The 15474-nt window shown below is 47.2% G+C and overlaps 1 protein-coding gene across 2 annotated transcripts in view; it reads right to left on the bottom strand.

Annotated features, from left to right (window-relative positions):
• Positions 1-982: 982 nt before the first annotated feature.
• The window catches only part of MOXD1 (monooxygenase DBH like 1), a 41315-nt gene continuing 26823 nt past the window's right edge, over positions 983-15474 (bottom strand). For both annotated transcript variants that reach the window (XM_078614974.1, XM_078614980.1), the window contains exons 8-13: positions 13409-13575; positions 5640-5831; positions 4566-4625; positions 3199-3341; positions 2290-2458; positions 983-1593 (exon numbers count right to left, since the gene is read on the bottom strand). In XM_078614974.1, the coding sequence (XP_078471100.1) occupies positions 1384-1593; positions 2290-2458; positions 3199-3341; positions 4566-4625; positions 5640-5831; positions 13409-13575 (941 nt within the window). In that variant the 3' untranslated portion in view covers positions 983-1383. The remainder of the gene's footprint in view (positions 1594-2289; positions 2459-3198; positions 3342-4565; positions 4626-5639; positions 5832-13408; positions 13576-15474) is intronic.

The raw sequence follows: 15474 nt of genomic DNA, 5'->3' as shown, positions 1-15474 counted from the left end.
TGCACATCGGGCCCTCAGGATGAACGGATACTCTGAACGCAACATCCACCAAGCTGTTTCTCCCACCATACAGAAACAGCCACTTGAAACGCCGATCAAAACTGTCACATTACCATACATAGCAGGCGTGACCAAAAAAGATCTCCAAAATTCTAAACAAACATAAGATCCAAGTCTGATTCAGTACAGTACATAAAATCCGTGATCTAATTCCATCTGTGAAGGATGTCATCCCTGTCTTGCAATACCCTGGAGTCTATAAACTGAGTTGCAGCTGTGGTGACTGTTACATTGGGGAACCGAAACGTCATGTCTCTGATCGTGTCCGCGAGCACAAGTCAGATTTGAAACACGGCAAAATTGAGTCTTCCGCCGTTGCCGATCATTGCTACAACGCGGTGGGCTCTCATGAGATTGTTTTCTCCGAGACTAAGGTGCTCAGCAAACCCTCTGGCTACCATCAAAGGTTTGTACACGAAGCCATTCAGATATACAAACACAGACATAATTTCAACCGTGATGATGGGTACAAACTTAGTAATCATTGGAAAGATGTTATCAACCATGCAAAAAAGATTTAATTACACATTTTTGGACCATCTTATCTGACAGGCACTATTTTACTTTACCGAGTGTTTACATCCCTAAAGTTTAACAGTACTCTCTTTATTGTCATCCAACACTGGTATAAACGTAACCATTTTCGTTCCTTTTCTATTATGTACATCCACAGTGACTTGCGCACAAACACGTCGTTGACCACGACCACGAGTACCCCGTCCCTCTGTTAGCCCCGCCCCCCCCCCCTCCCGATACGTTCCATTCATTGGCTACCACTTTCTGATAAGCCCCTCCCCTCCCTCCCCCTTAACTGGTACTTAAGAGCTTACATCTTGAATCCCTCCCTCACTTGATGCAGCAAATCTGGCTGTGACGGTCCCACCTGATGACGGAGACTTGTGTTGCCTCCGAAACGTCGTGATTTTTATTGTTTTATTTTTATTAATTTTAATTTCATTTTTTACCTACGTGACTTTACCGAAAGAACTAAGAGTAAGAAAATGACTTTCCGGCATGTCACTGCAGTTTGGCTGTAACATCCAATCCATTACCAGATAGCAATATTGCGGGGTATCTAACATCGCTTTCAGGTCTTTCTTCTCACGAATTAAGACATCGCTTTAACATTAAAGTGGCGTGCCTGCAAACTCATGTCACACAGCTTTGAACACGTAACGAAAGTTAATATGTACAAGATAAGAACTCGATTTACTGCATCTTCCATTGATGTCAATGACTGTGATTACAGTAGCGTGTCGTGAATCTGCAGAGTATGAAAAAGCAGAGTGGTGGCAATGGAAGATGTGATTCCAGCGATCGCTTCTATGTACTTAGCGAACCAATAAGTACGAGAAGTGCAATGACCACGATGGCCGTGGATGCTTTCCTTTGTGCCCCCTGAGCCAGACCCTCCCCCTGCACCCTGGGACCCCTGTGGTGACCCGAGACAGGAACGCCTGTGGGGCACACGATGCTGGTGTTCAGCGAAGTCCAGGGCACCTGCACCTCAGGGTTTGTGACCATGCCTTGCACCTGTACAGGAGGAACATATGGAGATGAGTGATAGTGAGTTTGCGGATTCCAGTAGATTCCATTAACATTTGCTTACACATAGATTGCAGTGGACTGCATTATGTTAAAGAAACATCCCTGAAGATGACATCACAAAATTATTTATGCATTTTATGTAAAACCGAAATATTATATCTCAGAGCTGGAATATGCTGAATTAATAAACCAAATGTAATGTTTTGTGCAGTTATTGGTCACCAACTAGCTCCTCTTGAGAACCCGACACAAAATTTGGTTTGGCATAAGAATTGGGTGGATGCAAGGGTTGCGTGATTATGGGGTTCAGGCGGACACGGGACTGACTGGACAGAAACGACATTCGGGCGGACAGACAGAACGTTCGGGTGGACACGAGATTGGTCAGACAGACACGGGGTTTGGGCAGACACGGGTTTGGGCAGACACGGGATTGGTCAGACAGACACAGGATTGGTCAGACAGACACGGGGTTTGGGCAGACATGGGATTGGGCAGACACGGATTGGTCAGACAGACACGGGATTGGTCAGACAGACACGGGATTGGTCAGACAGACACGGGGTTTGGGCAGACAGACACGGGGTTTGGGCAGACAAGGGATTGGCTGGACAGACAAGGAGTTTGGGTGGACAGGACTGGGCGGACGTGGGCCTCAGTGAGGCAGAGAGAGCTACTCACCGACCACTCCTCCAGCTCATATTTGGAGCATCGGATGTTAACGGGCAGTCTCAGCACGAGCTGGTTGAAGTGGCGGCGCTGGCGGCGGCCCCAGCGGAAGCGGTCCATGGCCTCCGTGAATGTCAAATTGCGGTACTGCATGGGATCCTTGATGAGGAACGGCCATGTCCTGAATTGTGGGCAGCAGAACAGGTGCCCACAGTGCATTGTGTTTGGTACAATGGTAGCCAAGAGCAAACCATTTAGAGAGTGCAGACAAAGCAGTCACTACCTTGCCTTTCCTATGTGAGATCCCCAAGTGGTGGCATGACAGAGAACAGCAACGTCACTACTTGTATCACACAATTCCATTAATCTATAGGCTGGTTGCTCGACTACGTACATAGTACTTGGTGCTTTGGATATCTGCATAAGGGGCCACATGATTCTGCACTCTTTGGAAACTCTCTGGCAGTTTAATTAATAAGTCATGCATACAATAATCGTGCAGCTACCTCCAAAGTGTTTAAGTTGTTGTCCTTCCCCGAACCTCCGATTATCAAGGTTGGCTATGTATGGCACAAAATAAGTTCAACATACATACAAAGGATGGAATGTTTTAATAATGTTTTCATGATTTCAGAAAACTTATTTTCTTGAGGTCAATGCTGATTTAAAAAGGTGCATGGACTGAGGGAGGCATTTCTAGAATAGATGTGACATGATGGCAAAGTTAAACATGGTTTGTTATTATGGCTCCATAGTTATACTTCACCAGTCCTGTAAGATTTGTTTTTGTCTTCTGAGAATGATGATGATAATGACATTGGAAATAGCCCTTTAGAAGGGGGGCAGCTTTTTCACTGGTGTTATTATCAGAGAGGGTTGATAGACATGGGGGAATATACACAGTGCAGAGAAGACACTCACGTGACTGGCTTGTAGATATCAGTGACGCCAATGAATGCCAGCTGCCCATTGATTTCGGGCAGGCTCTGGCAGCGGGATAGGTTGACGCGTGGGTAGTAGAGCACATATGCGAGGCACATCTCGTTATGCGTGCTTTGACCACCCTGCGACGCACAAGAACACATTCACACACACACACCATGGAGGAATGGAATTTTAAAACATCCCAATATCGCGTAACCACATTCATTCAAGAAATCTGACAAACCTCACTTGTTTGGCCATATTCACATATAATGATGAAACTACCCATTTCTACACTGCTATAAAGAGGGACGGGTCGATTCACAGGACAACCACTGTTCACTTCCACTAAAATGTGGTAGCTAAGTTACTGACCTGGAGGGATGATGGGAGTTAACCCCGACCAGAATTTGAACTTGCAACCTCCCAATTGTGAGCTGCTCACTCTACTACTGAGTTACTTAGCAAGCAAATAGTACATTAATATGTTATTAATGTAACCTTGTTATCATAGAATTACCTTTTATTAACAATAACAAATACGAGTTATTTATTTATCTACGTAGGCATCACTTGTTTCACAACATTTCACTTGGTTTGTTAATGTATACTACAAACTCCTAAATATTAAACCATCTGCTATCGAATCTATCATACAGCTGAGCAATGTCAATGCTCTCATCTGTATATTCTGGAGGGAAAATGGCAATGAAGTACTTTCAACATAGATTTTTTTTATGTAACATTATGTGTACCAGTGGAATTCACTCATAATAATGATAACACGAGCATGTGTGTTACAAATGAGCATTGAAGTAGTGCACAATTCCTAGTAGTGCACAATTCCTGTTTACAGCCCTAAGTCAGTGGTTGAAATTACACATTCCTATGTTAGAGGAACGTTATCCATAGGACGACCACTGTTGACATCCCCACCAAATGGTAGAAATTTTATTGACATAGGGGGGTGATGGGCTGATACAACCTCCAACGAGGGTTTGAGTTCCCAACCTTCCAAATTCGAGCTGCTTGCTTTACGGCTGACCCACCAATTAATTGTCACAATTTGAGTTGTGGTGAATGTGGTGCCTCTGGTAGCTACTGGTATTACAATAATTAATCACATGCAAATACATTATTTTGAATGCTAAATAATCTATTTGATGAATTTATTGTAAACATAGCAATTACATTGCATAATCATTGTATGCCTAGCTTGGGTGTCAATCACAAGCACCAAACACGCATGTGCTTGTGTTCCCTGTGCACATCCTGTGCAGTCGAAGCCCCTAAGAGTGTATATTGTTGTGCTGGCCGTTTGCGACGTCCTCCTGTAAGGCAGTGGTGAGGTGCGGCCATCTTACCCACGTCATGTTCACTCGCCCCTCCGTATTGTACACGCACTCCGTGGTCAGGTGATCTCCCTGGGAAACATAGCAGGAGAGGGGTGCAGGTGAAATGTTAGCTCACAAGAATTGTCAAAAAACCCTAGTGATCAACTCAGCATGGGTAGTCCTTCACCCAGCAGGAGAGCTTTGGCAGAGCTGTTAATTATCATGGCTATTGATTACATTTATATTTATCCACAAAAGCTTAAATGGGTTAAGACTTTTTTGCGTCACTCTTGTGGAAAACGTCCGCTGCTACGTGTCATGATGCGTAATGTAAAAGAGGGTTTAAATTTCGTGTCAAGTGTTGCATCGAGTGTTGAAGGGTGTGGAGGAAAACAGGGAGACACATGCTACTTTAAACAGATTTTGTTGAGCTTGTGTTTTTACACTCGCGGTTGCACTAAAGATTCGGGTTATGGAGTTATATTTGTTATGAGACCATCCTCAGTAAGTTCACGACTATATTAGTTGGTTAGGTGCCATGGAGAGGAAAATAGACAACACTCCCAAAGCAACTGTTGCTGCAAGATGACAGAAATACCAATTACAGAAAATAGAGTCTTGAATCGAAATATGCAGCTTTTATTACTACCCCCTCATGTGTGTGCGTTTTCATTGAGTACACTGGTATCCTTCCACCCACAAAACACATATGAATGAAATTGCCCAAATTTTCCAATGTAGGATATCAGCTGGATAGGTGATGGAGCAGGGGGTGCAAAGAATCACTGGGTACGAACAGGACACCTTCTAGATTTGACTACAACTACGCACAACACATGGACTCAGTCTCGTGAATTAAACCTTGTTAAATTTGAGAGAGAATTGACAGATATAAATTGGGCCATACTTGGTAACAATGAAATGAGAAGGGAAGAACTCTATATTTCTGAAGAGTGGCTATCTTTCCAATTATAGAGTTATTCTTGAAGAAGAACCTTGAGACTCAGCGGAGCTTTCCTGGATATATCGTTAAAATCTTCCTGCGTGATTCCGCAGCCATGCCCTCAGCCTGGGGACCACGTGGTGTGTCGGGGGTCTGGGTACCGGCAAGAGGAGCCTCTCGCTGGGCAGCATATGCAGCTCCTGGAAGTTGAAGTCATACTCCGAGTCTCGCGCCAACAGCGATAGCTCACGGTCACCGCGCCAGTGTCGCACGAGCAGCTCGCGCCCCGCTAAGTGCGCATGCAGCAGCACAGCGAACACTGACACACCCTGCGGGCGCTCCGTGCCCAGCGCCTGCAGGAACATGCGGAGACGTGGTGTGGGGAACACAAGTGACAAACAACCCTGACAAGGCAACACTTACCTCCTCTATTTAGATGATTACTAGTTTAGTTTCACTAGGTAAGGCCCACTAGCTATTTTTCAGAATCGACCTGGTGACAAATTATAACTCAACAAAGTGGCTTATTACGTGGAAATGTATAGCAGGCAAATAATATAACGCATATTTCTAAATGCAGAAAGAAAAACATTCGAAACTCCAAATGTACAGCAGGCATCAAGGTTGGAATCGAACCCACAACCTCCTTCATACCAAGTGAGGGAGATAATACCTCGCCACCGAGATGTTTCAACAAAATTAATGTGCCTCACTGCTCAATCCATGAGGTGATCCTAACTCCATCTAAAGCCCTAAACTAGTGGTGAAAATTCGAGTGGCATGACAGTCGCCAGTATATCTGTAGAGGTGCTAGACACACTCTATTCGGTAACCTACGGGGCCACTATGTATCAGAGGGGCAATGCAGAGTTACGACTCTGGGACCAACGGCCAGGGTCAGATGAGGTAAAAGAGGATCGAAACGACGGATTGTGAAGAACCAATCAGAGGGTTCCACGAGGGAGCGTGGGATTGGATAAAGACCGTTACAAACGGGTATAAAAGGGTGAGTGCGGGGAGCACGCGCCAGTTCTCCTCACACGAAGATAGAAGCCCGGCTGAAGACGCTAGGACCCTGGACCAAGCCTTCCAGCTCTTCTAAGAGCTAAGGCTCTGCGCGACCAGTGGTCAGGGGACCCACTGAGCCAGCGGTGGGTCAAGCAATCCTCCCCTAGGTCCCAGCCGGAGGACGCTAGGGTAGCGGGTAGACTGGGAATAGCTCCCGCCAGTTAGGAGGCTGTACCTCCCTAGGCTACGGGTGAGGGAACCGTATATCCCTCCGTGTGTATAGGGACTGTGTCGAAAGAAATACAATAAACCAGTGTGTGCCTTAAGGAGTTTATTCATCTGTTATTTACAACACTACATATCCATGGGATAAGCGCTGCTGACACTCTGCAAAGTGGGACATATTTTTATTATCTCTAGAGGAATGATAGGCTGTCAACACCTGGCTAGGATATGGACTCGCAGCTTTCAGATTGTGGGTCAGTCTCCTCTATTTAACCAGAATATTAAATGAACCCATGGAGACACATTAAACATCATTGCAACGGTGACCTCGCGTAAACAAATCTCTAACAACATTGCCCGCTCTTAAAGCTGCACAGAGAAATATTCGCTCAAGTGATATCCAAAACCATCGCCTATGTTTTAAAATCCCACTGGTATATCTGTTCACATGGGGATTAAAGTAACAGTGCTTTCACAAAATGTGAAAACATTACTTGTTAATTGGGTCAAATCCATTGCTGGTGTGTTCTCAACAGCATTATTTTATTGCTAAAGCAGCATCTCTTGATAACTGCTGCTATTCAGGAATTAAATTTATCCATAAGAATCATAAAGGTGCTTTAGCTTAGTCTGGTACTCTATAGGTAGTTGTTTCACTTGATGTGCATGTTGTACTTGAGAAACTTCGGGAAAGAGAATGGCTGGCAGTTCCAATGTCCAAGGCTAGACAGTAAGAAAGGAGGAGAAATGTTGCATCCTACAATATAGTAGGCGAGCCCAGCATAGATAACAGGAAATAGTCAATGTAGTAGAAGAGTGTACCTTATTCTAATTTGGGAATTTTGACGTCGCATCATACATCCGAGGACACACGCACCAGCTTATCCACTTGCCAGCTCGCCCACTTACTTGCCAGCTCGCCCACTTACTTGCCAGCTCGCCCACTTACTTGCCAGCTCGCCCACTTACTTGCCAGCTCGCCCACTTACTTGCCAGCTCGCCCACTTACTTGCCAGCTCGCCCACTTACTTGCCAGCTCGCCCACTTACTTGCCAGCTCGCCCACTTACTTGCCAGCTCGCCCACTTACTTGCCAGCTCGCCCACTTACTTGCCAGCTCGCCCACTTACTTGCCAGCTCGCCCACTTACTTGCCAACTCGCCCACTTACTTGCCAGCTCGCCCACTTACTTGCCAGCTCGCCCACTTACTTGCCAGCTCGCCCACTTACTTGCCAGCTCGCCCACTTACTTGCCAGCTCGCCCACTTACTTGCCAGCTCGCCCACTTACTTGCCAGCTCGCCCACTTACTTGCCAGCTCGCCCACTTACTTGCCAGCTCGCCCACTTACTTGCCAGCTCGCCCACTTACTTGCCAGCTCGCCCACTTACTTGCCAGCTCGCCCACTTACTTGCCAGCTCGCCCACTTACTTGCCAGCTCGCCCACTTACTTGCCAGCTCGCCCACTTACTTGCCAGCTCGCCCACTTACTTGCCAGCTCGCCCACTTACTTGCCAGCTCGCCCACTTACTTGCCAGCTCGCCCACTTACTTGCCAGCTCGCCCACTTACTTGCCAGCTCGCCCACTTACTTGCCAGCTCGCCCACTTACTTGCCAGCTCGCCCACTTACTTGCCAGCTCGCCCACTTACTTGCCAGCTCGCCCACTTACTTGCCAGCTCGCCCACTTACTTGCCAGCTCGCCCACTTACTTGCCAGCTCGCCCACTTACTTGCCAGCTCGCCCACTTACTTGCCAGCTCGCCCACTTACTGGCCAGCTCGTCCACTTACTTGCCAGCTCGTCCACTTACTTGCCAGCTCGTCCACTTACTTGCCAGCTCGTCCACTTACTTGCCAGCTCGTCCACTTACTTGCCAGCTCGCCCACTTATTGCCAGCTCGTCCACTTAATTGCCAGCTCGCCCACTTACTTGCCAGCTCGTCCACTTACTTGCCAGCTCGTCCACTTACTTGCCAGCTCGTCCACTTACTTGCCAGCTCGTCCACTTACTTGCCAGCTCGTCCACTTACTTGCCAGCTCGTCCACTTACTTACCAGCTCGTCCACTTACTTACCAGCTCGTCCACTTACTTACCAGCTCGTCCACTTAATTACCAGCTCACCCACTTACTTACCAGCTCGTCCACTTACTTACCAGCTCATCCACTTACTTACCAGCTCACCCACTTACTTACCAGCTCGTCCACTTACTTACCAGCTCAGCCACTTACTTGCCAGCTCACCCACTTACTTACCCGCTCGCCCACTTACTTACCAGCTCACCCACTTACTTGCCAGCTCACCCACTTACTTGCCAGCTCGCCCACTTACTTGCCATCTCGCCCACTTACTTGCCAGCTCGCCCACTTACTTAATAGCTCGCCCACTTACTTACCAGCTCGCTCACTTACTTACCAGCTCACCCACTTACTTAATAGTTCGCCCACTTACTTACCAGCTCACCCACTTACTTACCAGCTCACCCACTTACTTACCAGCTCACCCACTTACTTACCAGCTCAACCACTTACTTGCCAGCTCGCCCATTTACTTGCCAGCTCGACCAACTTACTTAATAGCTCACCCACTTACTTACCAGCTCGCCCACTTACTTACCAGCTTACCCACTTACTTACCAGCTCACCCACTCACTTACCAGCTCACCAACTTACTTGCCAGCTCCCCCACTTACTTACCAACTAACCCACTTACCAGCTCACCCACTTACTTACCAGCTCACCCACTTACTTACCAGCTTACCCACTTACTTACCAGCTCACCCACTTACTTACCAGCTCACCAACTTACTTGCCAGCTCGCCCGCTTACTTACCAGCTTACCCACTTACTTGCCAGTTCGCCCACTTACTTACCAGCTCACCCACTTACTTGCCAGCTCACCCACTTACTTGCCAGCTCGCCCACTTACTTGCCATCTCGCCCACTTACTTGCCAGCTCGCCCCCTTACTTAATAGCTCGCCCACTTACTTACCAGCTCGATCACTTACTTACCAGCTCACCCACTTACTTAATAGTTCGCCCACTTACTTACCAGCTCACCCACTTACTTACCAGCTCACCCACTTACTTACCAGCTCACCCACTTACTTACCAGCTCAACCACTTACTTGCCAGCTCGCCCATTTACTTGCCAGCTCGACCAACTTACTTAATAGCTCACCCACTTACTTACCAGCTCGCCCACTTACTTACCAGCTTACCCACTTACTTACCAGCTCACCCACTCACTTACCAGCTCACCAACTTACTTGCCAGCTCCCCCACTTACTTACCAACTAACCCACTTACCAGCTCACCCACTTACTTACCAGCTCACCCACTTACTTACCAGCTTACCCACTTACTTACCAGCTCACCCACTTACTTAGCAGCTCACCAACTTACTTGCCAGCTCGCCCGCTTACTTACCAGCTTACCCACTTACTTGCCAGTTCGCCCACTTACTTACCAGCTCACCCACTTACTTACCAGCTCACCCAATTACTTACCAAGCTCACCCACTTACTTGCCAGCTCGCCCACTTAATAGTTTGCCCACTTACTTACTAGCTCGCCCACTTACTTACCAGCTCACCTACTTACTTACCAGCTCACCCACTTACTTACCAGCTCACCCACTTACTTACCAGCTCGTCTACTTACTTACCAGCTTACCCGCTTACTTACCAGCTCACCCACTTACTTGCCAGCTCGCCCACTTACTTACCAGCTCACCCACTTACTTACCAGCTCACCGAATTACTTACCAGCTCACCTACTTACTTACCAGCTCGCCCACTTACTTGCCAGCTCGCCCACTTAATAGCTCGCCCACTTACTTACCAGCTCACCCACTTACTTACCAGCTCACCCACTTACTTACCAGCTCAACCACTTACTTACTAGCTCACCCACTTACTTACCAGCTCACCCACTTACTTACCAGCTCACCCACTTACTTAATAGCTTGCCCACTTACTTACCAGCTCACCCACTTACTTACCAGCTCGCTCACTTACTTACCAGCTCACCCACTTACTTAATAGTTCGCCCACTTACTTACCAGCTCACCCACTTACTTACCAGCTCACCCACTTACTTACCAGCTCACCCACTTACTTACCAGCTCAACCACTTACTTGCCAGCTCACCCATTTACTTGCCAGCTCGACCAACTTACTTAATAGCTCACCCACTTACTTACCAGCTCGCCCACTTACTTACCAGCTTACCCACTTACTTACCAGCTCACCCACTCACTTACCAGCTCACCCACTTACTTACCAGCTCGCCCACTTACTTACCAGCTTACCCGCTTACTTACCAGCTCACCCACTTACTTGCCAGCTCGCCCACTTACTTACCAGCTTACCCACTTACTTACCAGCTCACCGAATTACTTACCAGCTCACCTACTTACTTACCAGCTCGCCCACTTACTTGCCAGCTCGCCCACTTAATAGCTCGCCCACTTACTTACCAGCTCACCCACTTACTTACCAGCTCACCCACTTACTTACCAGCTCAACCACTTACTTACTAGCTCACCCACTTACTTACCAGCTCACCCACTTACTTACCAGCTCACCCACTTACTTAATAGCTTGCCCACTTACTTACCAGCTCACCCACTTACTTACCAGCTCGCTCACTTACTTACCAGCTCACCCACTTACTTAATAGTTCGCCCACTTACTTACCAGCTCACCCACTTACTTACCAGCTCACCCACTTACTTACCAGCTCACCCACTTATTTACCAGCTCAACCACTTACTTGCCAGCTCACCCATTTACTAGCTAGCTCGACCAACTTACTTAATAGCTCACCCACTTACTTACCAGCTCGCCCACTTACTTACCAGCTTACCCCCTTACTTACCAGCTCACCCACTCACTTACCAGCTCACCCACTTACTTACCAGCTCACCCACTTACTTACCAGCTTACCCACTTACTTACCAGCTCACCCACTTACTTACCAGCTCACAAACTTACTTGCCAGCTCGCCCGCTTACTTACCAGCTTACCCACTTACTTGCCAGTTCGCCCACTTACTTACCAGCTCACCCACTTACTTACCAGCTCACCCAATTACTTACCAAGCTCACCCACTTACTTGCTAGCTCGCCCACTTAATAGTTCGCCCACTTACTTACTAGCTCGCCCACTTACTTACCAGCTCACCTACTTACTTACCAGCTCACCCACTTACTTACCAGCTCACCCACTTACTTACCAGCTCGCCCACTTACTTACCAGCTCACCCGCTTACTTACCAGCTCACCCACTTATTTCCAGCTCGCCCACTTACTTACCAGCTCACCCACTTACTTACCAGCTCACCGAATTACTTACCAGCTCACCTACTTACTTACCAGCTCACCCACTTACTTGCCTGCTCGCCCACTTAATAGCTCGCCCACTTACTTACCAGCTCACCCACTTACTTACCAGCTCACCCACTTACTTACCAGCTCAACCACTTACTTACCAGCTCACCCACTTACTTACCAGCTCACCCACTTACTTACCAGCTCACCCACTTACTTAATAGCTTGCCCACTTACTTACCAGCTCACCCACTTACTTACCAGCTCACCCACTTACTTACCAGCTCACCCACTTACTTACCAGCTTACCCACTTACTTACCAGCTCACCCACTTACTTACCAGCTCACCCACTTACTTGCCAGCTCACCCACTTACTTGCCAGCTCGTCCACTTACTTGCCAGCTCGTCCACTTACTTGCCAGCTTGCCCACTTACTTAATAGCTCGCCCACTTACTTACCAGCTCACCCACTTAATTACCAGCTCACCCACTTACTTAATAGCTCGCCCACTTACTTACCAGCTCACCCACTTACTTACCAGCTCACCCACTTACTTACCAGCTCACCCACTTACTTACCAGCTCACCCAATTACTTACCAGCTCGCCCACTTACTTTGCCAGCTCGTCCACTTACTTGCCAGCTTGCCCACTTATTTACCAGCTCGTCCACTTACTTACCAGCTCACCCACTTACTTACCAGCTCACCCACTTACTTACCAGCTCACCCACTTACTTACCAGCTCACCCACTTACTTACCAGTTCACCCACTTACTTGCCAGCTCGTCCACTTACTTGCCAGCTCGCCCACTTACTTACCAGCATGTCCACTTACTTACCAGCTCGTCCACTTACTTACCAGCTCACCCACTTACTTACCAGCTCACCCACTTACTTACCAGCTCACCCACTTACTTACCAGCTCACCCACTTACTTACCAGCTCGCCCGCGCACCAGCTCGTTCAGGCACCAGCTTACCCATGCACCAGCTCTCCCGCACACCAGCTACTCATGCACCAGCTTGCGCTCGCACCAGCTGCCCACGCACTAACTCACCCAGGCACCAGCTCGCCCAGGCACCAGCTCTCCTAGGCACTAGCTCGCCCATGCACCAGCTTATCCAGGCACCAGCTCGCCCACATACCGGCTCATGCTTGCAACAGCTCACCCAGGCATCAGGTCACCAGGTCAACCAGGTACTAGCTCATCCACGCACCAACTCGCCCGTGCATCAACTCATCCACGCACCAGTCCACTCTTAGGCCTTCTACAGTGCAGTTTTAACGGTCACCTGTGCCAATCTGTGCTTAAATTACAAAAAATACCACTGGAATCATATCTGACTTTCGGGCCGGTGAATCTCACCTCGTTGAGGCACTCGCGTGTGCAGTGGCCCTGGGAGACCCAGTGAGGGGCGTGGGGCGGCACCATGTGATACAAGCTGACCCAGACACCCGTCTCCATGACACCCGCATCATAGGCACGCAGCTGTGCCGTGTAGTGGAGACGCAGCCCTGAATTGTCCCGTATACCTGGGCATCATGCAGACACAAAACCAGAGATACACACGCTTGTTCGCATGTGTTACAGCCATGTGCATGTGCACAAACATGCAAACTCATGCGCAACTATCTGTACACAGACGTGCACACTCTTACACATGTGCATATATGCAGAAGTGCACCACATAGTAATAGTGCAGAATCAGAAAAATGGGTCTGGCTTGGTCATTTGGATAATAACTAAAATAATAAACACATCTTCTTGGTTCTTTCGGTAAAGTCACGTAGAAGGGAAATAATAAAAATCAAACATAAAATAATTCTCACAACGTTTCGGCTACAACGCAGGCAGCCGTCCTCAGGTGAAGACCAGGTCTGTTTAACACGTAGGCTTTCGCGACCAATATTGTTCATAATCAACGATTTTTGGGTTTAGATCGCGTTATTTATAAATGTGTCGTAACCCTCCACCACCCGACACGGCCAATCAGTAAAAAAAGTGTCACGTTGACAAAAGACAAATAGTTCACTGCTTTAGCCCACCGGTGTGTTGAAGCGTGAAACCACAACATTTACAATTTGAGTATGACGTTTCGCTGGTAATTGCATCCAGCATCATCGGGCAATTCGCCAGAATGGTGAGGCTCTGCTGTGTCTCCCGTTCTTATATAGAGCAGCAGCAGGGTGACGTCATCATTAACTCATTAACTCATCAGGTGCAAAGATTTGAGGGGGGGGGTTATTGTAATTATATACTTGATTAGTAATAAGGCTATTGTTACGATGCGAGTTGTAGATTAGTAATCATTTGGAATGTGTTCTATTGTGATTATGCTACATTAATAATCAGTTAGTGCTTGTTTCCCTTATAAGGAATTGTAATGCATCTTATTTAATAATACGCTTCCAGGCCGCACTAAGCCTGTAGCTGTCTGAGCGATTAAAGTTATTTCTGTTTCTCTCAATCTCAATGGATTCTCTAATTAGTCTTTGCCAGTAGTAACTAGTTTTACACAACACTTCACGTAACGTTAGTGTAAGACTAAAAGAACACCAGAGAAATATTAAACTATCGCAAACACAACTGTCGGCAGTGGCAGAACATGCTTGTCAACAGGGACACTCAATTGATTTTGACAACGTTGAAGTGTTGTGTAAAACTAGTTACTACTGGCAAAGACTAATTAGAGAATCCATTGAGATTGAGAGAAACAGAAATAACTTTAATCGCTCAGACAGCTACAGGCTTAGTGCGGCCTGGAAGCGTATTATTAAATAAGATGCATTACAATTCCTTATAAGGGAAACAAGCACTAACTGATTATTAATGTAGCATAATCACAATAGAACACATTCCAAATGATTACTAATCTACAACTCGCATCGTAACAATAGCCTTATTACTAATCAAGTATATAATTACAATAACCCCCCCCTCAAATCTTTGCACCTGATGAGTTAATGAGTTAATGATGACGTCACCCTGCTGCTGCTCTATATAAGAACGGGAGACACAGCAGAGCCTCACCATTCTGGCGAATTGCCCGATGATGCTGGATGCAATTACCAGCGAAACGTCGTACTCAAATTGTAAATGTTGTGGTTTCACGCTTCAACACACCGGTGGGCTAAAGCAGTGAACTATTTGTCTTTTGTCAACGTGACACTTTTTTTTTTTACTGATTGGCCGTGTCGGGTGGTGGAGGGTTACGACACATTTATAAATAACGCGATCTAAACCCAAAAATCGTTGATTATGAAGACCAGGTCTGTCGGGGAGACAGCGTCTTAATGAAACACCACCACGCTTGGAGCGTCTATTTAAGCTGGGTTGGAAGGGGGGGAAGTGCGCCTTGACAAAATAATTTGCATATCAGGAGGAATTTTGCATATTTATGGGAAATGCAGGTATGTGATTAGTACTACTTG

The sequence above is a fragment of the Lampetra planeri genome, chromosome 2 (genome assembly GCF_965212315.1).
Source record: "Lampetra planeri chromosome 2, kcLamPlan1.2.h2, whole genome shotgun sequence".
In the NCBI taxonomy this organism is placed as follows: Eukaryota; Metazoa; Chordata; class Hyperoartia; order Petromyzontiformes; family Petromyzontidae; genus Lampetra; species Lampetra planeri.
The sequence above is the reverse complement of the archived record's forward strand: the minus strand, read 5'-3'. Positions and strand labels throughout refer to the sequence as shown.